Source organism: Schistosoma haematobium, chromosome ZW (genome assembly GCF_000699445.3).
Source record: "Schistosoma haematobium chromosome ZW, whole genome shotgun sequence".
Lineage (NCBI taxonomy): Eukaryota > Metazoa > Platyhelminthes > Trematoda > Strigeidida > Schistosomatidae > Schistosoma > Schistosoma haematobium.
The window spans coordinates 72,542,206-72,566,660 of NC_067195.1; the positions used below are offsets into that span (position 1 = coordinate 72,542,206).

General features: G+C 38.8%; 2 protein-coding genes across 4 annotated transcripts in view; one reads left to right on the plus strand and one right to left on the minus strand.

Annotated features, from left to right (window-relative positions):
* The first annotated feature begins 13,431 nt into the window (after positions 1-13,431).
* Positions 13,432-24,292, plus strand: LARP6_1 (La- protein 6). 2 transcript variants are annotated; one of them, XM_051218854.1, is made up of 4 exons: positions 13,447-13,917; positions 17,334-17,535; positions 21,886-21,931; positions 23,686-24,292. In XM_051218854.1, exons 1-4 carry the CDS (start codon positions 13,483-13,485, stop codon positions 23,987-23,989), a joined length of 987 nt encoding a protein of 328 aa, XP_051072394.1. In that variant the 5' UTR covers positions 13,447-13,482; the 3' UTR covers positions 23,990-24,292. The 2 variants fall into 2 exon arrangements, with proteins under 2 accessions (XP_051072393.1, XP_051072394.1); XM_051218855.1 differs by lacking the exon at positions 21,886-21,931 and having other exon boundaries at positions 13,432-13,917.
* Positions 23,194-24,455, minus strand: part of REXO1_1 (RNA exonuclease 1) — a 33,077-nt gene continuing 31,815 nt past the window's right edge. Inside the window, exon 11 of one of the 2 annotated variants that reach the window (XM_035732634.2) lies at positions 23,194-23,395. The gene's annotated coding sequence lies outside the window, so the exon portion shown is untranslated. The remainder of the gene's footprint in view (positions 23,396-24,455) is intronic. The other variant, XM_051212239.1, reaches the window with a different exon arrangement.

Consider the following 24,455-nt stretch of genomic DNA (forward strand, 5'->3'; position numbering starts at 1 on the left):
ATCTGTCTGACTTTTTTCTAAGGCGGGTGGCTTTGCAGTTAACGTTCGGCATACCGCATGCTCTAAGGCAAATATCCCTTAACTTAGATGGGTGTGTGCGGTCGGGGAGGTTATACACAACTGCATTGTGGGAGGACATCACTCTCTTCGTCACTTCTTCAGCCACAAACTCCAAAATACACCCAGCTTTAGTGAGTTGCTCAAGATTTCTGTCTGTGTCAAGGCCCCAAATATGAGTGAGGGGTGCTAATTGCTCAAGTTTGCCGTTAATTTCGGATAGAGAGTTTTGTAGCCTTGGGATGTCATTACTATATCTATCAGTATTTTGGTGTGTATGAGGTGGACCATTGGACTCTTTAGTTTTTGAAATTTTAGATTTAGGCCTTGGTAGCACATACTGTCTAGTAGACTGTGCTGACTTTTCTATGCACGTGGGTATAGTGTCTTGTATGTCAACCAGTCTTACCGTTGGCATTCTGCACGTAGAGATAGAGGGGCTGCGACATGGAGAATCTGGTGACGATAGAGACATTTGTGTACAATACACATATTTTTCAGTAGTTAAAGGTTCGACATTGTTAAGCACTGAGTCGTCAGTTGTAGGGGTTACAGATTTGGACTTTTTATTTGGCTTAGAAGTTGGTGAAATTTCTCTTTTACTGGAGTTATTGGACATGATATGAAAATAAGTGAGCACAGTGCTCGTTAAATTAAATATAATATCTGAGTATTAGTTGTTATTAAGTATTTACTTGGTTACTACTAGGATTAGAGACTGTGACTATATAATAAATTGCAGATCTATTTACAGTTTAAGTCCGCAATAGGTACAATACGAACTGGTAATTGTCCGTCGAATAAAAATAAGTTTTATTCTTATTTTTCAGGGTCAGATCTACCCGATGTACAGGATAGGATGATAATCACAGTATAATACACCCTACAAAAGAGCAAGTCGAAGAATTCCTAAACCACGTGAAAAAATGTTTGGTTTTGCATAGTGTGATCCGGTGAAGTCCATGTGATTTTGTGAATACGTTTATGTGGGAATATGGTGCTGCCTATGACCAGTTTATTGAAGGTACATAGGTTAGCAAATCTCCCACCATTTTCGTTCCTTTCTCCCAGTCCGTGTCGTCCCATGACTTCTTCATATCCAGTGTTGTCCATTCCGACCTTGGCATTTAAGTATCCCATCAGAATAATCAGGTCCTTTGTTGGGCACTTTTCGACGATTGATTGCAGCCTATCGTGTAATTGATTCTTAACGTCCTCATTGTAGTCGTTGGAAGGCGCATAGCATTGGATAGCGTTCACTGAAATACCCTCTTTCTTTGTTTTGAAAGAGGCTTTGATAGTCCTTGGTCCATGAGATTCCCATCCTATAAGTGCATTTTGTGCTTGTTTGGACAACATCAATGCAACTCCTTGTGTATGTGGGGCATCTTCTTCATGGCTGGAGTATGACAGAAGCTCCCCTGAATCTAGTTGTTGTTGTGCAACTTGCGTCCAATGTGTTTCACTGATCCCAAGCACCTCTAGGTTGCATCTCCTCATTTCTGCAGTAATTTGGAAGACTCTTCCGGTCTCTCATAGGTACCTAGATAAATGGTTGCTCTGATTTTCAAAAGAGGCATCGGCCTCGTGACTTCCGAAGGAGCTCGGCTTCGATCACGAGGCGTCATAACTCTTTTAAATGAAGACCTTCTGACTCTCAGAGAAGAGTTTAGATGCTTTGAATAATCTTTTCTGGTTGGCATTTTTTCAGCGAGTTATTTTTTTACGGGATGGAGACGCTAACCCCATACTCGACCCTCCCCCTTAATCCGGACTTGGGATTGACAGTGAACTTGGAGGGCTTCAGGCGGAGTTAAAATGTTCTGAATTGCCATAGACCATTTATTTATATTCATACTTACCGGCTGGTGGTGCATACAAGTTGGTTGTAAAAATTCAGTTTAGCATGAGGCGGAATACGATTTAATTGAAATATAGTGATTATAAGTCGTTTAAATCAACTAAGCTCATGTGCCGCACTTCTAGATGATATAGTGCTGCAAGATGCCTTCGGACAAACAAGTCTTTACAAGATGATTAACATTGAGCGATGCTCATTCGATTATCAGGGAGAACATATGTTGTAACCAAGGAGAGCACACTCCAAACTCACGTCTATGATAATTGCTTGTATCTTAGTCACGTTGGGGCAAATTCGATAGTGATGTTTTCAGCTTGCAGGAGATTTACTCGACAGCCTATATTGACTACTTGTATGCATGATTATGCCGCTAAACCTCCAGTTAGACTGACAAAGTTTTGAGATATTTACTGAATGAGAAACCGATAGAAAAACATGCTGGAATCATCTGTAATGGATGAAGATAACGATAAAGCAACATTATTTAATAATAATTATAAGTCAATTTGTTGATCGATTTTGTTAATAGTTTCATCAATTTTATCAATCATATTACATGATTGTCAAGTGATGAAGATGCCTTATGACGATATCCTGAAACTATTAAATTTAACTAGTTATAGTGTTGATTGAGAATTAGCCAGTGGAAAATAGGTAATGTTGTTTTATGTGTTTCTGAAATAGCAGAAGTTTGTAGTGTCAAAAAATCCGAGCTGTTTGACTATATTATAAGTTTCAATTCAAAAATATTCGTCTACATAGTGTTAATTTTAATAGTAAGACCCAGAGTCTCAATTTTTAATACTTGTTTAACCAACAACTACCTGATAGTCTAGTTATTATACTAGAGCAGTGTGATAGTTCCTAGATTTGGTGACTTCATTATCCTAACTACGTTTATCTTTTTAGGTAACCAATATGATAGACCAATTCATAAACCCAAATACGTATAGCAATAATGACTATGACAATAATAATAATAATTTATTCTCAAATAACAGTTTGTTACATGAGACATGCCAGTTTACAGGCAAGATCAAATTGATACAAATGATACAAAATCCACTGTAGTAAATTACAAAGCTGGGTTGATAATTTATAAGATATGAATGTAGATGGTTTTAATCAGTACCACAGTTGGCGCTCTTCATGAAAGTTGCGTTGCAAATGTGCAACTGATGGTCAAGGATAGGTCCATTGAAGGTGGGAGCTTCTAAATGTCGCAACCTTATGTCCCTTTGGAATGTCTTAGGCTTTGAGGATGGTGCAGGATGAAATCTTTCGTTCCATATCACATGGGGGCTGAAAGAGGGAGCAAGTAAAAGAAAGGACGAGAGGCAGAGTAGCCAATATTCATGAAGGAATGTTTAAGGCATGATTACTCAGTCTAATTTTCTTTTATTTAGGTATTTATTAAGAAGGAGCATTTTAATAGGCTAAATAAAATAAGTGTTCATTGAAAGGTTTCATTGAAAAATGTTAAAGGCGAATAAAATGATTCTCAAATTTAAAAGATATAATTCAAAACATGTACGGGTCAGGTTAACATGCAGGTTGGTGAGGTACATGATAATTTAAAATACGACCGGAAAAAAAACTTCAAAGTTAAGACTTCTTAAGAAACTTCGGGCAAGAATATGACGCGCTATAAATTTTTTATAAGAAGTTTATGCATTTAGCCTAGGGACATCAACAAATACGTGACAAAAGCAACTGGAATTAAGAAATGTCCCTAACCCAAACACTTTTTCTTGAGGGTTTGCTGTAGTATAAAAGTATTAAATATTTCCTATACCAACAAGGTTTTAGGAGCGATTTGTATGAAATTTACAAGACTAGTCTGTGAAAATATATACATGTTAAGTACAAAAAACAGTAAACCATCTGGCAAAACAGTTAGAATCACCTGGATTATTTTTGTAAACTAGATTCAATGGATGACATACATGAGGCTACCCGTGAGTAGTAGTACTGATCTGCCCTGGGACTTGGAAGGTCTTCATTTAACGGAACCATGGTGCCTGATGGTGAAAGCCGAGCTCCTTCGGAAGCCACGAGGCCGATGCCCCTTCTAACAACCAGAGCAACAATTGACATAGGCACATCGAACATCAGGACAATGTGAGAGACCAGGAAGACCAGTCAAATAGCAACAGAAATGAGGAGATACAACTTGGTAGTACTGGGAATCAGCGAAACCCATTGGACTCAAGCTGGACAACAGAGGCTAGATACGAGAGGGATGCTGCTATACCCCAGTCATGAAGAGGAAAATGCCCCACACACTCAGGGAGTTGCTCTAATGTGTCCAAAGAAGCACGAAATGCAATTGTAGGATGGGAATCTCACGGATCCAGAATCATCAAAGCATCATTCAAAAAAAAGGAGGGAATCACGATTAATGTTACCCAGTGTTATGCACCCACCAATAAAAGCAACGATGACCATAAAGATCAGTTCTATGAGAGGCTGCAATCAATCATAGCGAAATGCCCAAGAAAGTATCTCATCATCTTGATGAGAGACCTAAACGCCAAAGTCGGAATAGATAACACCGGATATGAAGATATCATGGGACGACATGGACTGGGAGAGAGAAACGAAAATGGGGAAAGATTTGCAAATCTGTGTGCATTCAACAAATTGGTCATAGGCGGCACAATATTCCCACATAAACGCATACACAATGTTACGTGGGTCTCACCGGATCACACCACAGAGAGCCAGATGGATCATATTTGTATCAATAAAAAATTCCGAAGGACAATCGAAGACATGAGAACCAGGAGAGGGGCTGACACAGCTTCAGATCACTAACCAGTTGTGACCAAGATGAATCTGAAGTTAAAAAGAAGAACTGGACAACTGGACAAACAGCACTACAAAGGTTCAATACAGCCTTCCTACGAGATATTAACAAACTCAACCAATTCAAGATAACTCAAAAACAGGTTCCAAGCCTTACAGGATCTATTGAAAGAAGGAACTACGATGGAGGATAATTAGAAAAATATCAAAGCAGCACTAACTACAAAATGACAGGTGCTGGGCCTCAAGAAGCATCATCATAAGAAATGAATCTCTACTGAAACCCTAGACAAGATTCAAGAAAGGGAGAACAAGAAGGCAGCAATTAACAATAGTCGAGAAAAAACAGAGAAAGTCAAAATAGAAGCTGAATGCACAACAGCAAACGAGCAATTGAAGAGCATCAGCGCTGATAAGCAGAAATATGTGGAGAACCTAGCAACAACAGCAGAAAAAATCTTCAAGAGAACGAAATATGAGACAACTCTATGATAAAACGAAGAACCTATCAGAGAAATGCAGTAAGCCAAAGAGACCGGTCAAGGACGAAGAAGGCAGGACAATCACTGAGATTAAAGAACAGAGGAACAAATGGGTATAATACTTCAAGGAACTCTTGGATAAACAATCTCCACACATCGGATATCGAAGCAGCACCTACAGACCTTCTTACAGACGTCACTCCACCAACGACGGAAGAAATCAGGACGGGCATCAGACAAATCAAGAGCAAGAAAGTAGTAGGACCTGACAATATACCAGCTAAAGCTCTGAAGTCAGATATACAGGTAACTCCACACATGCTCCACATTCTATTCAGGGGGATTTCGGAGGAACAAGTGCCGACGGACAGGAAAGAAGAACACCTCATCAAGATATCAAAGAAAGATCTGAGCAAGTGTGAGAACTACATAGGCATCACACTATTATCGGTATCAGGAAAGTTTTAAAGTGTTGCTGAACCGGATGAACAATTCAGTAGATACCTAACTTTGAGATTAACAGACCGGATTCCGTAAGGATCAGTCGTGCACAAACTAAATCGCGACACTACGGATCATCGCCGAACAATCAATTGAGTGGAATTCGTCACTATACATCAACTTCATTGAGTATGAGAAGACATTTGACAGTGAAGATGGGAGAACGTTATGGAAACTTCCTTGACACTACGGAGTTCCTGAGAAGATTGTCAACATTATCCGGAACTCATACGACGGACTACAATGCAAGGTCATGCATGGAGGACAGATGACAGATGCATTCCAAGTAAGGGCCGGAGTCAGACAAGGCTGTTTACTCTCTCCCTTCCTATTACTTCTGGTGGTCGACTGGATTATGAAGACCTCGACATCTGAGGTTAAACATGGAATACGATGGACAGCTCAGAACCAATTAGACGATTTGGACTTCGCAGATGACCTAGCCCTCCTGTCGCATACACACGAACAAATGCAGATAAAGACAGCCAGTGTAGCAACAGTCTCTGCATCAGTAGGTCTCAGCATACACAAGGGGAAAACCAAGGTCCTCAAATTCAAAGCGGAGAACAGCAATCCAATCACTCTTGATGGCGAAACTCTGGAAGATGTAGAATCCGCCACATACCTGGTCAGCAACACCATCGATGAGCAAGGAGGTCCAGATGCAGACGTAAAGGCGAGGATTAGCAAATCAAGGGTCGCATTCCTACAATTGAAGAACATATGGAACTCAAAACAACTTTCAACCAATATCAAAGTGAGAATCTTCAATACAAACGTCAAGGCAGTTCTACTGTATGGAGCTGAAACTTGGAGAACTACAACAACCGCCATCAAGAAGATACAAGTATTTATTAATGGTTGTCTGCGCAAGATACTCAACATCCATTGGCCGGATACCATCAGCAACAGCCTTCTGTGGGAAAGAACAGACCAGCTTCCAGCTGAAGAGGAAATTAGCAAAAGACGTTGGAAATGGATAGGGCATACATTACGCAAATCATCAAACTGCATCACGAGGCAAGTCCTAACTTGGAATCCTGAAGGGAAGTGGAGAAGAGGAAGGCCAAAGAACACATTACGTCGGGAACTAGAAGTAGATATGAAAAGGATGAATAACAACTGGAAGGAACTGGAAAGGACTGCCCAGGACAGGGTTGGATGGAGAATGCTGGTGAGCGGCCTATGCTCCTTCACGCGGCGTAACGGGCGTAAGTAAGTAGTTAAGTAAGATCAAGAAAATTAAAGTGAAAATAAGGATTAACAATATTAGGTTGTGTTTCTTTAGTTGGGCTTACCAATGTTGATCGAATAAGTCCAGATAATTGTGTCAGATAATTTCTGTTAACAAACTTCTAAAGGCATCCAATGCCGTTTTTATTAGAAATTCCAGTTCTACCGTTTATTCTACTGAGGACGATATGTTATCTTCTATATATCTACATCCCACCAATTCGGTGTAAGTTGAACCGATACATCACTGTTGACAACGGAATAGAAATCAGAAATTAACATTGGATCGTTACTCTTACTCAGAGGTGAGATGTATGTGAAACCTGTGACATTTTCCTCACAATGGTTTGGCGTAATACCTCATGAAGTCCTTAAAAAGAAGCTCATAAAAATGGGTCACATTGACCTACGTTTATCCTGCCTATGCAATTGCCTGGAGGAATGATTGTTTTGTATTCAAGCAAACAAAATACATGTGAAATAGAAGCTCTTGGCATCAGGAATCTCATAGCTTCACTCCTCTTCCTGATGTTAATAACTGCCTCCCAGATTAAGTCAGTTTATCAACCATTATGTACACTGACGAAGCCACGTTATGAAGGATTCAACTGAGATACAGAAAGCTCTCACAAAAGTAGAGAATTGGGCAGTGGACAATGGGTTGAAATTTAATATCATAATGTCATGTTATGGACACAACTCCGTCAGACACAAACAATATATGTCCTCTGTGATAATCTCCTTTGTCTTCTAACAACCCTATCTGAATCTGTTAATTACGGAGACCTTAGACACAGACCGAAAGTATACTGAAGATTCAGCTAAAGTAAATACAACTCATTACTTTATAGGAATACCACTTGATTTCATCACTCTAGAATTGTTTTCGACACTTTAAAACGTACTCACAGCATCACTTCGAAGTTCATGAAGTTGACTAGCCTTGTCCCTCCAAAACAGTCTCAGATCTCCTAGACAAATAGGTTTGAGAAATAAATCCTACTAAGATAGATTCCAATGCGGGATTATTGTGACTTTGGCATGGGAAAGCAACATGTTGTTTGATAATCGCATACAGCATACTAAGCAGTTTAATTCCCACTCATACAAATGCCCTACCAGAACCTCACCACTGAGTTCCATGAGACAACTTGAAAACACAAGCATGGTAGCGCTTTCTTATTCTTAGTCGAATTCTCTTTCACTCGGACTGACAACAGTCTCCACAGTGGATACTTTCGATGATGTCACAGGTATTCGTTGTTTGAAAATGCTTTTACACTTAACACTTTTATGATCGAGGGACCCCAACCCAGTTAAATAAGAAGTCAGAAATGAATGAGTTCGGAGATGTATTTGGAAAGCCATCAACATGCTGAGAAGCGTTTTGTCTAAGCTGGGTAGTAGTTGCAAGGGATGTATGACCAAACGCCTTCACCTAGGTGTGTCCAGCAATACTAATGCCGTATGCACCACTGCCGAAGTCCCAAAAAATGTTTATTTTGAGAATTTATTTACCGCCACCCCTTCAAGAGCAGGCTTGACAAACACTTACTTATGGACTAACATATCTCACTTGGACTAGTTGAACCTGATATGTCTTATGACCTATCTAATCCTATCACTATCACATGCCTATCTCGCTTATTATAATTTCCATTCCCTTTTTATTTTCACAGTTCGGTCTCTACATACTGTTTTGTCAATTAATTAGTTTTAATTTTTTAAGTAATCATCTTGTCTCAGCTCTCATATTTCTCGCTATTTTTCTATCGAGCAATTTCCTACCTGGTAATGTGATAGCTGCCAGTTACCTAAACTCTACTGCCTGAAACATGCACATATGGGGATAATTAACATACACTTATTTCGTAATTATCCGCATTTCCTATGAGGAACTTTGTAGTGGTTGATACTATGTCAAGACTACACAGGCTATCCTAGATTCTAGACAGATCGATCTATTCATTCTTTTCAAACAATATTTTGACTTGGTCACTTATCGGCTTATTAAACCTGACTATTCTTATATGATCGTATGTGTGTCTGCAACTTATTTTCTGCCTGACTATAAATATTGAATAACGCTTGGTTAAATTGGGTCGGATGACTCGCCTTCTCTAACCCGCTTCGTTCTCTCCTCTTCATTTGATTTCCCTGATTATCTGTTCAAACAAATCAGTGCATAGCATACATGTATTCAAGATCCATTCACATTCACATCAGTCATTCAATGACGTGGGTGAAATCGATAAAAATTTACGGGAGTAGCTTGGATGTATATTTCGATAATAATCAGCAAACGATCTAATTGGAGTCAGATAAATGGTCCACCAAACACATTCAGATTACAAGGCACACAAACCTACATATTAATCCCAGACTTATTATAATTAGTGCAGTAGATGGGTCAGACTAGTTCCAAATAGACATTACCAAAGACCTTAAATCATATAGAGACAACAGGAAGTGAGGGCAATGATGTCATTTTTCAAAGTCGTCACAACTATATTGAGCATTAGAAAACACCAAGTTTATCTTTCCAAAACAAGACCCTATTTTCAACAATACATACCCAGATCCAAACTGAATAATATCCCGTTATTTCCGCGTAGTAAATTTCGAGGTTCGAAGTTGCTTAATAGTATTGAGTCCTCGCACTGGGCGGGTCTTCCAAGTTTGGCGGAGTGGATACCACGGCGCGGGTACTGGGGTAAGCCAGGGGTTTTCGCGCACATGTTACATATTGTCGTGGATTTTTTGTGTCGTTATTTATCAGCTATTAACAGCCTTTTTTCCATCACACGTCAATTTTCGTAATGTTTGTGCTCGTTACATAGTTTTCATTCCAATTTGTTAGTAGTTTGACGTATTTGTTGCTCACCACCTAAGTGAAACTTTAGTAAGCCTAACATGGTTATTCGTAACAATACAGACTCAAGCAAGTAAAGCTCACCATTTTTCAAGTCAAAAAATAGATCACAAATTGCGTTTTCAGGAAAATAAGCTTTAAAACCTATTACATCTGGTTCACCTCCTTGATTATGATGATTATGAACATGGATGTTGGTAGCTGTTTATAAAATGTAGGTTAAAGCAATTAAGCGTTAAACTATTTATATGTATTATATATTTTGCTAATATTTAGCCATAAACAGTTAAATCCATTATAAGTATCATCGTTTTATACTGAAGTGACTTATTATTATTTAACGTATCTGAGAAGAATTATATGAGTAACAATTGAAGTTGATAGTCTTTTTCATCCGCTTTATGAACGTATATAGCAACAGTGTATAACACCACTGGAAGTGCCACATTAAGCAGTCACAAATTATTTATAAGTAGAACGATGTGTGTTTCTTCTCAGCATGGTGAAAAAATCATGTCGTAGTTAATACTGATTTATGATGTCTGTTATAGGGTTTACGAATAAGTTTCTGTAAACAGAATCCACAATCACTGGCCAAATTATGAACAAAGTTATAATGCATATTGTCGAGTAATATCTAAATTGTGCTTACCAATTTTTTTGTTTATACCAAATGTCTAGGTGAAATACTAGAAAGTTTAGAAAATGAAGAGCGCTGTTTACATGAAATAAGAAACTTATAGGTTATTCGTCACCTGCTAGTAAACTCATAAATATACTGAAATCAAAGTGTTAAGGCAATATGAACCGTGAAACCCTTAACATTTCATTTACATCATAAACTTGGTATAAACAAATGTCATAAGACTGTGAAGCGTTCACAGTTATATGATGGGGATTTGGAGCTCCAAGTCCTTGATACGACACAACCCTAGAATCAAATAACAACTATTAATGAGTTAATTCTTGAATTCCTACTGCATTACAGACTGACTCGGCATAAGTCCAAAGTAATTCATGCAAAATACGTGACGAAAAGTGAACGAGCAATCGAAGCTAAATCATAAATTTATAGCACTCATATCTCCTTTTTGCCACACTAATTAGTCATATTTTCCTCATAAGTCGAACGATGCCTTTATGTTGTGATCATAGTAACTTCAGCAATTTGTTAATAACACTACTTTGTGATGTGTCTGTTATAAAGATTACCAATGAATTTCTATTAACGGAATACGAAATCTCTAATGAATAGCACTGTTTACAAATAAGAGACTTATAGGTACATTCTGTTACCTGCTGTTTGATTAATCTATTGAATTTGATACTGGTAACAAAGTTTAATTGTTTGTCTCAAGACTGATTTGTTGTTTTTCAGAATAGTATGAAGCTTATGGAATTTATGATTACTATAGCAGTTGGGATCACAGATCAAGGTGCGAAGCAACAACACAGCTAACATGTACACTACAAAACAGAGAATGCTAAATTAATGCTGTTGGCAGTTATTTTGTGCTTCTTCACACAGCCAAAGGTGACTTAAATATGAAAAAGCATTACTCATACGACCCAACACACCCACGGCAATTGAAATACGGAATGACCGCCTCTAGTCAGGCCGTTCAAGGTGGTCGAGAGGAAAGGGCGGGCTGCTTCGAACGGCTCTGACGTTTTTACCGTACCGTTGTTCGTACTTCTGAATAAATCTGGATATGATGCGTTATGAAAAGCAAAGCTCACATGTCAGACCGTCTAGTCTTCACAAGGTGTGTAGAATTATGGTCTACTATGATATTAGTACTGCGCTAATAATAGACCTAATCCTAAAATTGCAGAATTGTCATGATATAACTGCCTAATCTATAAGATCTTACGTAGAAGTCATACCACCGTCTACACCGACTCGTCGTATCTTAACAATCACTAATACGTGATGTAGAACAAGCTTAGGCTAGAGATAGAACAATATATTTAATATGAATAAGAGATATAAGGTAACATTCAGTAGGGACCACGCCTGCATGGCCGAGCTATGCCATTCGACCAACTCCAATTCAATTTTTTGTTCGCGCCTTCTCCATCGTTCGGTATTTCTCCGCGTTAAATATTGAATATCTATTACCCAAGTAGTCTCGTGTTCAGATTTGTGGATTGTGTGGTTATTGTCCAATACCACTGCAAATGTTCCTAGCATTTGAGTATATCAGGATTTCTGAACTACAGAAAATAATTTGTACAGCTCACATATACCTTCCTGAAGAATGCTCTTGGGACATGGAATGAACAAAGTACCATGTTAGAATGACTGTGCGTAGACTGCACTGCTGAAATTTCGGTCGCTGCCTAATCCATGACGAAAGTGCGTGTGTCATAGGTACCATATATTATGTCTTTAAAGCATTCCAGTGGTTTTACATCTTCGCGTCGTTCTTGCCTGAAAATAGAATACATAACAGTGTGTCCTTGCCCAAGACTATCAGTCACCACTAGCTGGAACAGTGGAAAACTTTAAGATAAATTTATTACTATTCGTTACTAACCCATCTTTATTGGTCTGATAAGTCGAATCAATACATATTACCTCTGGGAACGCGTGGTAAACAGCTATTAGCTCCCTGCGACTGAGGCAAATCATAGATGTGTTCTCATGTTCATCGGGTACTTTGACTTCAGTGTTTGCTTAAACGAGCTGTAAAATGTCATTGATATTTTCAGTGTCTAAACTCAATTAATTACAATGTGAGTTCAACAACCTGGGTACAACTGTCAACGAATTTTGGCGGTATCGCCCTTGGTAAGTTGTTTATGCAACTTCCAAGAAACCAGATCCCGTAAGCTACGAGTTGGCGTATTACTCAATAGAAACGTTCTTAAATATAAGCGTTCACTTGACGTCAAATGCATCGACAGAAATATATCCTTTTGTGCAAGGATGATTGTGCACGGTCTTAATAGAGGTGACTTTCAGCTCATCATTTACTGCACGGACCCAGAATCCAGACTGACAATGGCAATATTTCGACCTGAAGAATAAATTCATTTGAAGTAAAGCATACATAGATGACCGACGTCATCTTCTTAAAAAGACAAATTTGTCTAGGTTGTGGTGGCGAGTTATAAGTTGTATGCTGTTCGGAAGAATGATGATCACTATCATCATCTATACCCTGAACACAAGCATCTGACTCTGACGAACTGCGTTTACGTCCATATGTACAGACATATCTCACGAAAAAATACTTTAGAGTTGGGATGTCACTGTTCTTTTTACATACGGACATAACGTACTTAGTATGCGTATACTAAAAAACAATTATTAACCACAGAAGTCATATTACCTTATGTACTTCTTTCAAACAGGTCTCAAAATTGTCCCAACTTGTAAATCTTCGAGATAACGTAATATCATTGAAGATTCGTCCTATATTATGCATCATCACGATGGCATCGTCTTCGTTACTTGAAGAATGGACGTTATCAGATATGGTGTGGCTGAACTCAATCAAAATCTGAAAATGTATTGATCTGACCCCTTCTGAAAAACTTCACGAATTGTCGATGTGACGCACCAATCATCTTGCGACAGTTTGACCTTCAAGTGCTCGCAACCTCCTTCAGTGGACGACATCCCTGAAGTGTTGCCTTTTTACCGTGCCGGACGCCACCTGATGGAGTTGAGTCCCAGTGAGTTTTCAGATTATTCGGTACTGCAGGACAAAGAAAATATTGCTGTATGCAATAAGCCGAAATCAGAGCTCATGAATGAAAAGATTATCAAACAATGTGAATTCTATTTCTCGGATGCAAATATTCTAAAAGACCAATTCCTTCTAAACTTAGTCAAGTCATCAAAGGAGGGATGGGTGGATCTCTCTGTAATTGCAGGTTTTAAAAAACTCCAGTCTTTGACGACGGACCTTAGCGTTATTCGTCAGTCACTGGCAGCTTCAACCAAAATTGAGGTGTCAGAAGATGGGAACACAATTCGACGCATCGATCCTTTGCCCGTATGGGATAAATCCGTTTACTACCGTACCATCATATTGTCGGAATTCCCAGAAAACTCGAACGTCACAGTGGAAAGTATTCAAGAGTTCTTCACGGTAAGCCAAGCCCTTTTGTTTCTTTGAATTTTGACAGTGATTGTATCGATAAAATTCAGTCGTTATCATCGGCAAATTTAGGCTTATTAGAATGGTTGGGAATGGCGCAGAAGCTTTCGCTCAACGAGATTGTTTACTTAGTAACAGTGGATCACCAATGCTTTTAGGTAGGCGCCAAGATGTTCAGAACAGATCAAACTGCAGTTGTACCTCTAGTTTCCGGGTATTTCTTTTAGGCTCGCGTTTAACGCGAATCTAATTAGGTGTTTTGAAAGCAGACTAAGGATCTTTTATTGCCTTTTTGGCATGGTTTTGTGCTTGTTAAATCCCATCATGAAGATTCAGTCCAAAAGACATGACTTCTCAAGCGTTCGATCAGCGCGTCTAGCGGTCCTCTGTACTTTTCAGGATGCTTAACTTGCCACGTAAACAGGGACCTGTACCTGTACACAATATATCAATTTAGACTCCAGTGGGCCTGTGTAAACCAACTGATTGATTCGTACTCTCAGCAACTAACAAAACTGTCTTCAACCTAACTAACCAGGCACGGAAAGATTTCTGAGTTTTCCAGCTTCGGTAAAGCTTAGTGCGTAGAACATTAAGGAGAGCTTTGCTGATATCGACGTTGATCACTTTTGACCCGCAGACACCTATATACTCTGTAAAGCCCATGTTCATGTAGAAGTATAGTACATTGGCTAAAAGTTGGTCAAACTATCGGTAACCATGTACTGCAGAGATAGTTCACTCTTGGCTTTTAAACATCCTTGCTGCGTCCTCTAAGATGTTCTAACCTGGTCAAATGTGTCATGTGTAAAGTCACTTCAGTATCATAATTCATATGAAAAAACCCACTTTAGCCAGTGGTAATTCGTATCCAGTAAGAAAGGCGTTCTCCTTATGGTTACCAACAATTTTCTAGCTACCCTATAGTCTGAGCTATGCTAGTAGATTCAGACTGCCTGGTTGGGGTTGACCAGGTAATTGATCAGTGGTTGGAGACTAGTTAGCATGGCTCAATCCCTCATAATGGCGCAAACGCATCCCCTGTGTAGCGTCTGATTTCAACTTTTATTATCCCTTCTTACATGTTTTTCCAGACTATGTTCTCAGTGTTTTATATTTTTATCATTTCTATCACATGATTTCGATCCCTTTTGTTTTTATCTGATCGTGTTAATCGGATAGGAAACGTGGGCCAACACATCTGTACCAGACTATGTTGATGTCGTCTCCCTATCCTCCAAAAGTTCTCTAGGGCATCTGAGCTCACCACTAACCTGTTTTCGGTCCATACACAGTTCACTGCTTTTCAAGCTGATGGTTATATCCATATGTCTTTGTCTTAAAATCATCCATTGTTTAAGAATATGTATTCCCAACCAAACAACAGAAATGGTGATATAGAGGGTCAATCAATGGCTCTCCATATTACCTTTTCGTCCTGAAAAATAAGTCTTGCTCCTTGGATTTAACTGAAAGCGTTAAAGAAAATGTTTTGATGGTTTCCCTACTGTCTGACCATCACTTATGCACTGATCCTGATGCTCCAAACTAACTCAATCAAATAATCTAGTTGCAAGTTTCAGCTAGGAGGTTCTTTATCTGAATTTAGTCGTCTATCGCAGCTGTGGATTACATGTCGCCCATTAGAAAACTGATGTTCAATTCTCTTCGCCTTGGGTTTATAATCTTGTCTTCTTTTTGAAAATATGCTATTAAATAAAGTCGGAGTCTTCCTTCCGAACACTGAATCAGCACAGGAGATACCCTTAGATGAGGCTGAATTCGGGTTTATTCCTGGTGGTTTTTTCGGTCTTGCCCTGGTCTCGTGGTTATTTTCAAAATCCCTGGAAAATTGCCTCCATTTGTACATCATATGAGGATATAAACATACTTGATAACAAATTGGATAACTGATCGAGCATTTTTGAATCTAGATTACAAGTTAGATTAAATGGGTAACCTGCTTCGGTTTGGGCGCCCGGGCAGTATCACAGCCCTCACACAAATCAAGTGAGATTTGTGTGGCGCCTATGTATCTGGTGCCCTCTTGTACCAATATCTATGTGTTCAAATAAATAAAAATAAAATAAATGGGTAATCAGATATTTTTAACTTCGTGACCCAATCAAGACCCAACAGATTGAAGGATTCATCAGCAACATAAAATTTGGGTTTAATTATTAAATCATTAGATCTTACTGTACATTTGATAATCCCAGAAATTTTGATTGGGATGCCCAATGCATTCTTTACGCAATCGTCAGTAGGATAAACGCTTGGCCAACCGAGCTCGTGCCAAGTTTTACGATAAATCAAAGTAACATCGGATGCAGTGTCCAACCGCAAAGTGATAATGCGATCATTAACATTAATAGAATAAATACTTGCGTAATTAGTGGGAGTTAGATTTCGACAATACATGTACATAATTGATCCTTTTTGGTATTCGATAATAGTAAAAAGGTTTTCTGTGTTTACGAAATCCCTTATTATGGTCAGTTACTCCACATTTGCGCAATTATGTTTATTGAATAGGCAGAAACGCGAAAAATGCCATGCCTCACAGTTCCAACAACTAGTAGGAGGCCTTGTAGAACGACGTGAACTAGATTCATGGACATTATGAATTCGGTTCGGGCTAGGAAATTTTCGTGAATCATGCCTTGCGACATTAATAGTGCGGTCTGAATGAGAAATTTTCATTTAACCAAATGGATTGGGATATGGATGTTCGATCATTTTAGCATCATTTTTAAGATTAACAATGTGACGACATTCATTTGTAATATCCTTCAACGTAAGATTGGGATTTGACTCGATTCGTCCTAAAATTCTAGTACGAATGCTTGAGCCTGACAATGACTGCAACCCTAATACAAAGATATGATACTTGAATTGTTCATCAGAATGTGGACGCAACTTGGAACTCTCTTTTTGCTTATTAACAAATGATGTACATGAAACAAAATTACCTTCAGGTCTCAACAATATAATGAAAAATCGATGTTTTTTTGGCAAGATAAGATTCGAATGCTTTTCATGTTCAGCTGCTCCATGTTTACGAAGTAAAATTCTCACCTTCAAAAAGCTATCTTGATGAGAAAACTTAACTTGGAAGATGTCTTCGTATCTCTTGAACCATGATTCAAATGTGACACCAGCATCAGGATCAAAATGAAACTCGCTCATTGAGTTGGTCAATGATTCGGTGGTTGAGCCCCTTATTCGGACACGTGTACTGAATTTTCTTGACTTTGCAAGTTTTAACTAAGTCTTGATTAATACGAAGTCTTTTGCTTTTGATCTCATTAATCCTTGCACAATAGTCCCTCTAATATAAAAAAGATAGCTCAGTGTGTAAATTACATCATAAAACATCCTACTTTTGTTTTCATTTTACCCTGCAGATAAATGGCCATCCTCCATCTTTAGTGCGCGTTCTGTTTCCAAACCGCAAGATACCATCTGATCTTAAACGTTCACAAATACTACATAATCAACTCGGCGTCAAAATCTGCGCTGTTGTTGAATTCCCTAATCGACCTGATGCATTAAAAGCAATTAATTTATCTCGCTCTCACTGGGGGAAAATATATGCATACCTTTTGTGTAAGTTAATCTTCCATTTTAAATATAGTTCCTTAGTTTGTATGATGTTGACATCGTTTTTTAACAAAAAAATTGTCGGTTAGCTAACAAGTACACTGTTAAATCTTTCCATAATTGAGTCACTTAATGGTACTCAGTACAATTTCATTTGCTCAGCTTTTAACTAACCCCTTAACCATTCAAATCACAGTAGGGTGTGTCATGAGTAAGACCTTTAACGTAGCGGTTGGTAGTCACGTATTTGATTTCTGGTCAAATAACTAATAGGGAAGTTGTTTTCATTATTTTGAGTCACATCCCATAAGATCTCTTGTAGGATGCAGACAAATAGGTTCGCCAGTCATCTGGATGGTCTCATATAAATGCGCTTGGCTTAAATCTTAACGTCGGCTGAATGTTTAGATACGAATAGAAGTTGTTTTTTTATTAGCAATCAGATCTTCATCAAAAGTTGTTTCTTCCAATTTAATGGCGATCGAGACATTTTCGATCTGCACTCACTATTAGTGAAGTCACCATCTAATGTTTAGTGTTCACCCTCTTCACCAAAATAGGTCAAACTAGTCTTTCATTAATAGTATGAATATAACAAACTATCTTTGGAATCATGATTATACTACTGGGCACGTCAGATTCATCTCACAATTTAGTAGTTAGCGAGTTTCTAATAACAAAACTGATTAGTTTGGAAATGTTTTAATTTGTCACTGCTACTAAAAATCATGCCTATCTAAACTCGATGTACGCTGTCGACCCACATTAAAATGATAATAAGTACTGACTGTACTTCCAAGACTTAAAAATTTCAATTAGAACTAATTACACCTTCCAACAACGTTTCACATTAGTGTTTACATGTACCTTGTGACTTTTTAAACCTAACCCTTCAAAATGCAATCTTAACAAGAAAACAGTTACAAACCCTCAAAATTCACGTTATTAGCCTTTGTGCGTTAAAATTTAATCATATAATCTGTTCTTCCGCGAAAGTTGATTCTATCGTTTTACCCATGTAAGCGAATTTTCTCCATATACTGCTGTTCGCTGCATACAATTATCTTGGAAGTATCTTCAACTTTGATAGATGGTTGATGTCTAATGAGGTGATTATCTGTTCTTCTCCAGAAAGTGCGTTCGACAGATATTGTAGTACTAGCCGGAGACTTGAATGCTCAGGTCGGGCGTCTAGGCACAGAAGAGAGTCGTTTGGGTGGTCGATGGGAAATTGTTGGTCGCAGGTGAAATAACAGGGACTGTCTACTGCAACTGTGCACAGACCACAACCTGTTTCTGGCTAGCACTAACTTTCGGCACAGCCATCGCCAATGTGCCACCTGGCGTCCTCCCTCTGCATCTCAAGCCTGAACTCGGATTGATCACATCGTGATCAGCTACCGCTGGCGTGGTTGTGTACAAGACTGCCGCTCTTTTTCGAGTACCTATCTGGACTCTGATCATGCCTTGGTTTGCGCCAATCTCACCTTACTTTTCAGTGGACAACGAAGTGACCGCCACCAAAGGATTGATGTCAGCAAGTTGGTTGCAACTTCTGTTGCAAGTAAGTATCGATTTGAGCTAGCCTCTAGGCTAGCTACCACTCCACCGAAAAGTATAGATGAGCATTGGTTGCAATTGCAAGAAGCCATGAAAATGGCGAGTAAAGTCACTTGTGGGTTCGCGAAACGTCCCGCTTATAAGTACTGGGTTTCTTCTGGTTCCTTACAACTCATTGAAGCCCGTCGGTCTACTCCGGGTGACCGTGAGTTTGACCACAAACGAAGGATGTTACGTAATGAAATTGGGCAAAGCTTGCGTGAGCACTGAGAAGCCTGGTGGTCGAAGCGTGCTAATGTGCTGGAAGCAGCAGCTGCATCTGGTAACTACCGGAAGCTCTTCCAACTCATCCGAGCCACTGGCAGCAAGAAGTCTGGTGTGAGTGAAACAATCTGCGAGGATGATGGGATGCCAATCACTAACATCCATCGACGTCTTGGACGATGGGTAGAATTCTTCGAAGGGCAGTCCAACTGGCCTGTTGCTCTGGCAACATCGGTCAGACTGTCCTGCCCTCCATGGCCGGTAACGGCTGGTCCACCAATTGAGGCGGAAGTCTGCAAGGAACTCCAACTCTTGAAGCGCTACAAATCACCAGGCCGAGATGACTTACCTCCGGCCCTTTTTAAAGATGGTGGTGACTTTCTGACTGAGGAACTGACTGTGTTGTTTACAAAGTTCTGGGAACTAGAGAGTGTTCCGACGTCCTGGAACGAGTCGATAGTTATCCCTATCTTTAAAAAGGGTTCACGTCCTTATTGTAACAACCATCGGGGTACAGGTCTACTTACGATGTAGTCCAAACTATTGGCTTCTGTCATACTTCGTAGGTTTTTCAAAACCAAAGAAAGATTGACTCGCGAGGAGCAGGCTGGTTTTCGTTCTGGTCGACGATGTATTGATCATATCTTCACCCTCCGTCAAATGTTAGAACACCGTCATACTTATCACAGGCCAACAATCGTAGTGTTTCTTGACATTAGGGCTACCTTCGATTCGTTGAACAGGACTGTTCTCTGGGGTTGTCTATTGAATATAAGGGTGTGCCTGGGAAGTTTATTAACATCCTGAAGGCCCTATATACAAACACCTCAGGCAGAGTGAGGGCATACAACCACCTCTCTCCATTGTTCCATTCAAGCAGTGGGGTTAGACAGGGTTGCCCAATCTCACCATTCCTCTTCAACTTGGCCATCGACGACATTCTGGAAACAGATCTGATGGATGTAAGCAATAGAGGTGTGGATCTGTTGCCTGGAGAAAGACTTCTCGACCTTGAGTATTCGCATGATATTGTCTTACTGTGCGATAATGCCCAACCCATGCAATCCGCACATAATCAGTTGGCAATCAGTGTCCGTAGGTATGGTATGTGCTTGAGATGGTGCTTTGCACCTTCGAAGTGCAAAGTACTTCTACAAGACTGGCAGGATCCTAATCCTGTACTCACCCTGAATGGTGAGCAGATAGAAGTAGTCGAGAAGTTCGTGTATCTAGGTAGCTATATAAGTGCTGGTGGTGGCGTGAGTGATGAGGTCAATGCACGTATAGTGAAAGCCAGAGCGGCTTATGCCAATCTGGGCCATCTTTGGCGCATTCGTCATGTCAGTCTGGCTGTAAAGGGTCGGATCTACAACGCGTCGGTGAGAGCAGTTTTGCTCTATGATTGGGAAACCTGACCTCTCCGAGTTGAGGACGTTAGACGACTCTCTGTGTTTGATCATCGCTGTCTCCGAAGGATTGCTGACATTCAGTGGCAACACCATGTTGGTAATGCAGAGGTTCGGCATCGTGTGTTCGGGCACAGAGATGATAATTCAATTGGTGTCACCATCTTGAAACACCGACTTCGGTGGCTTGGACATGTTCTCCGAATGTCGTCCCAGAGAATTCCACATCGTGCATTATTTGTCGACTCTGGGATTGGTTGGAGAAAGCGGAGAGGTGGTCAGTACATGACATGGTGTCGTGGCATGAAAGAAAGCTGCAAAGGACTGGCTTCTGTTGGTCCTTCACGACTCCCTGGTTGGGTTCTGAGAGATGGTGCTACACAGTGGCTAGAGACGTTATCAGATATGGCTCAGAATATAAGCTAGTGGCGATCCTGCTGTAAGCTTCTTTTACTTTTTTTTAATAAAGTGGTTGTATCTTCCTTAACTGAAAGAATTCTTTCTGGTTGTACCTTTCTGTTTCCCCCATTGTTATTATTTATTATTATTATTATTGTTATTATTATTATTATTATTATTATTATTATTATTATTATTACACTACCATACCCTAATCTGTGATCGCTATTGTTCTCTTTTTTTCCTTTCTTTCTTATACGCACCTTACATCTTTTTTCTCTTCCCATTCTCATTGTTATTGTGTGGCGCGTTTATCTCTGGTGCCCTATTGTACCAATATTTATGTGTTCAAATAAATAAGATATTGTATTACTATGTTATGAGTCGAATTTAGTACCCTAAATTCATCTACTCCTTGTCTTCATTTGACTTTTGAGGTTTGGAATTATCTTATACTTCTTTTTTATTGTCTGAATTCATGCTTTTGAAAGTATACTATCTATGCCTAATTTCTCAACTATCACTGATACTGCTATTTCTACTGCCCCGATATACATCTTGATAATTTAATCCCAGTGTGGTGTAGTAACTTGATTCGATACATTTCACAAGTCCTTACATTGCTTATGAATATGGTTCCGTTCTGCTCTATTTCGAAAGCTGTTTTTGTCGATAATTATACTTTCACTTACTATTAAATTATCGTAATTATTTTTTTATATACAAGGTCATGGCAATAAAAAACTGAATAAAAACCAACCTGAACATAAGACGTAAGTTCCCCTAATTGCCATATCTTTTCGTTTATCGCAAATCATGTTTTATAGTAAGTACTGCTTATCAACTTATTCAGGCAACTCCGTGACGAGTTACTGGTTCATTTCTTTGAGGTCACTTGTGCGAAGCTTGTTGATCTTCGACCGCCTGCTCAAATCAAGATTGTTAAAAAAACTAAGTATTCAAATGATATTATACGCACTTATCCGTATTTGCTTCGATTAGCTTCACCGTTAGCTACTACATAAGCTTAAAAAGATGCATTTCTTCTCAGAGCTTGAAAAAGTACTTCAAAGTAGTCAAATTTCTGCGTAAATAATCTTTTTTTGAAACATCCCTCGCGAAAATTTTATTATATTTAGATATCGGTTGTCAGATTTTCTTAACCTGACACATAACCTGAGTCTACAAGTAAAAGAGGTTGCCGAAAAATACACTAATTATGGTCAAATGGGGCATTAGTGATATATGAATTATTTGTTATTGATGTATTGTTAGTGGGATATTATAGATTGCATTAAAGCATGTTCCGTGCAGAATCGTGTTAGGGAACGCTGACTGGCCATTTCTTAGCCAATCAGCACCAGGGGATACTTGAGAAAGACTCTAGAATCTTGTGTGAAGATTATAAATATACTGACGTTTTTCTCATTGTAATTCCTACTTCCATTCAACCTTTTTTATTTGAAATATAATTATGTTCCTGTTCAACCGTTTTCTGATCTAGGAACTTACCTAGTGAAGTAAAGTGTATGAAGAATACTAAGCAATAAGACTAACTGGGTCATAGTACGAGAGATTGTAACATCGTACGCAATACAAATTGTCCTCATTATTAATGATCTTGCTGTTTTCTAAATTATATTCATGAAAAGCAAAGTAACAAATGTGACCACAAAAAATATATATCAGTGATTCACTAAAAGTTTACCGCTTTGATTTTCAAAGCGATTAGACACCATAAAATCATGTAAACATTATTGGGTGTTCATTACATGATAAGTATTGTTAGTGAGATGTCATTTTATCAATGGGAGTATTTCGTATTAGAAATTAATTTCTTGACAGAAATGATACGAGTTTCAATAGCCATTCATGCCATAAACTAATCTATTTATTCTGCTCACAGTGAGTTCCTGTGCATGAAAACTATTGGTTTTGGTTATAATGGTTGTTTACACAGAGCTTTCACTAGTAAATTTAACGTGATAGTTTTTTCGGTTATGATATTGGATGATAGGAGCTCTACATTTGACTTGACCACTCGATTCCATGTCAGTGATCTATAGATAAAGCGCTCTCTGTGGGACCTAGAAGTCGTGGGTACGGTTCTTGGTAAACATTGTTGGAGCGCTGCCTCAAACTAAGATAAAATGATTATCCAGTGCTCCAAAGTTTCCAGAGGTTCTCCCACCTGATGCCGATCCGCGATAACAACCATTTTCACACTGGTTTAATCTCTAAAATATAAAAAAAATTAATATCACTTCATAAGGGTTTGGTCATAGGCACAAATAATAACTAAGTAGTCGATATCTCATCAAGCAATCGGTTATTTTTATTGTTTGCGAACAGGATGTATGAATCACAAACTTGAGCCAAAGTTCGGTAATCTATCTAATGTTTGTAAATTCACGTGATTGTATATGCGTATATGTAGTCACAGTATAAATTCATGGATACATGAATTCGTCATTTTTCATTTACGGTTCTTTTGAGCATATGCCAACATTCTGATTTTTGTTTCTAGTGTCCCTAATACCACCAATTCCAAGGGTGTTGCTGATGACAAAGTTGAACCCATTCGCAAACCACTTCTACGTCGTCTGGATTGCCTTAGCAACAATAGCATTCATGTGTCTCACGTACGAGAGCCGATAGGTCCACCAACTGAAGAAAGTGCTGGTTTTTTGCCTGGTTGGCGTGAATTACTCCGGTTGCAGCGAATGCTGATTCGTGACGGAGCTGAAGTGAATAAGTCTTCAGAAGCTGAACTTCAGCAATTGGATAATGCGATTGTTTGTATAGACTCCGGTGCAGTTTGCGCCTCTTAGAAAACAACCAGTCACATATAACAGAAGTATGTCAATTTTTCGGTGATAAATGCATCCTTCATGATCATCTATATTTCACTGGAACCACTCATATCTCTCCATTTTTGCTATATATATACCAGATTCAGAATACAACAAAATTCTCTTGTCTAACACTGGTGACACATTCCTATTTTACAATAGATATTTCTGTAGTTAGACAAACGACATTGTTTCATCAAACTATTTCAGAATAATTGTTTCAATTCTTTTTTTAAAAGTTGCCTGTAATTTGAGATATCAATAGATGCATCTTCAAAGTAATATGACAGTTATACAGTGTAAAGTAAAGCATAATCATATGATGAAAATTCGTTTGTGAGATCTTTCATTGCTTCTCTGATATATCATCTCTCAAAAAGACACTTGTTGACGGTTTAGTTCTGCTCTACAAGACGACATCCAAACAATACGTCCCAGAAACTTG

Bases quoted from the DNA above. Each gene is read 5' to 3' on its own strand.
- LARP6_1 (XM_051218854.1), top strand. From the start codon at position 13,483: ATGGAGTTGAGTCCCAGTGAGTTTTCAGATTATTCGGTACTGCAGGAC. The intron at 13,918-17,333 runs GTAAGCCAAGCC...TTTACCCTGCAG, and splicing joins GTATTCAAGAGTTCTTCACG to ATAAATGGCCATCCTCCATC. The intron at 17,536-21,885 runs GTAAGTTAATCT...TTTATATACAAG, and splicing joins AATATATGCATACCTTTTGT to GTCATGGCAATAAAAAACTG.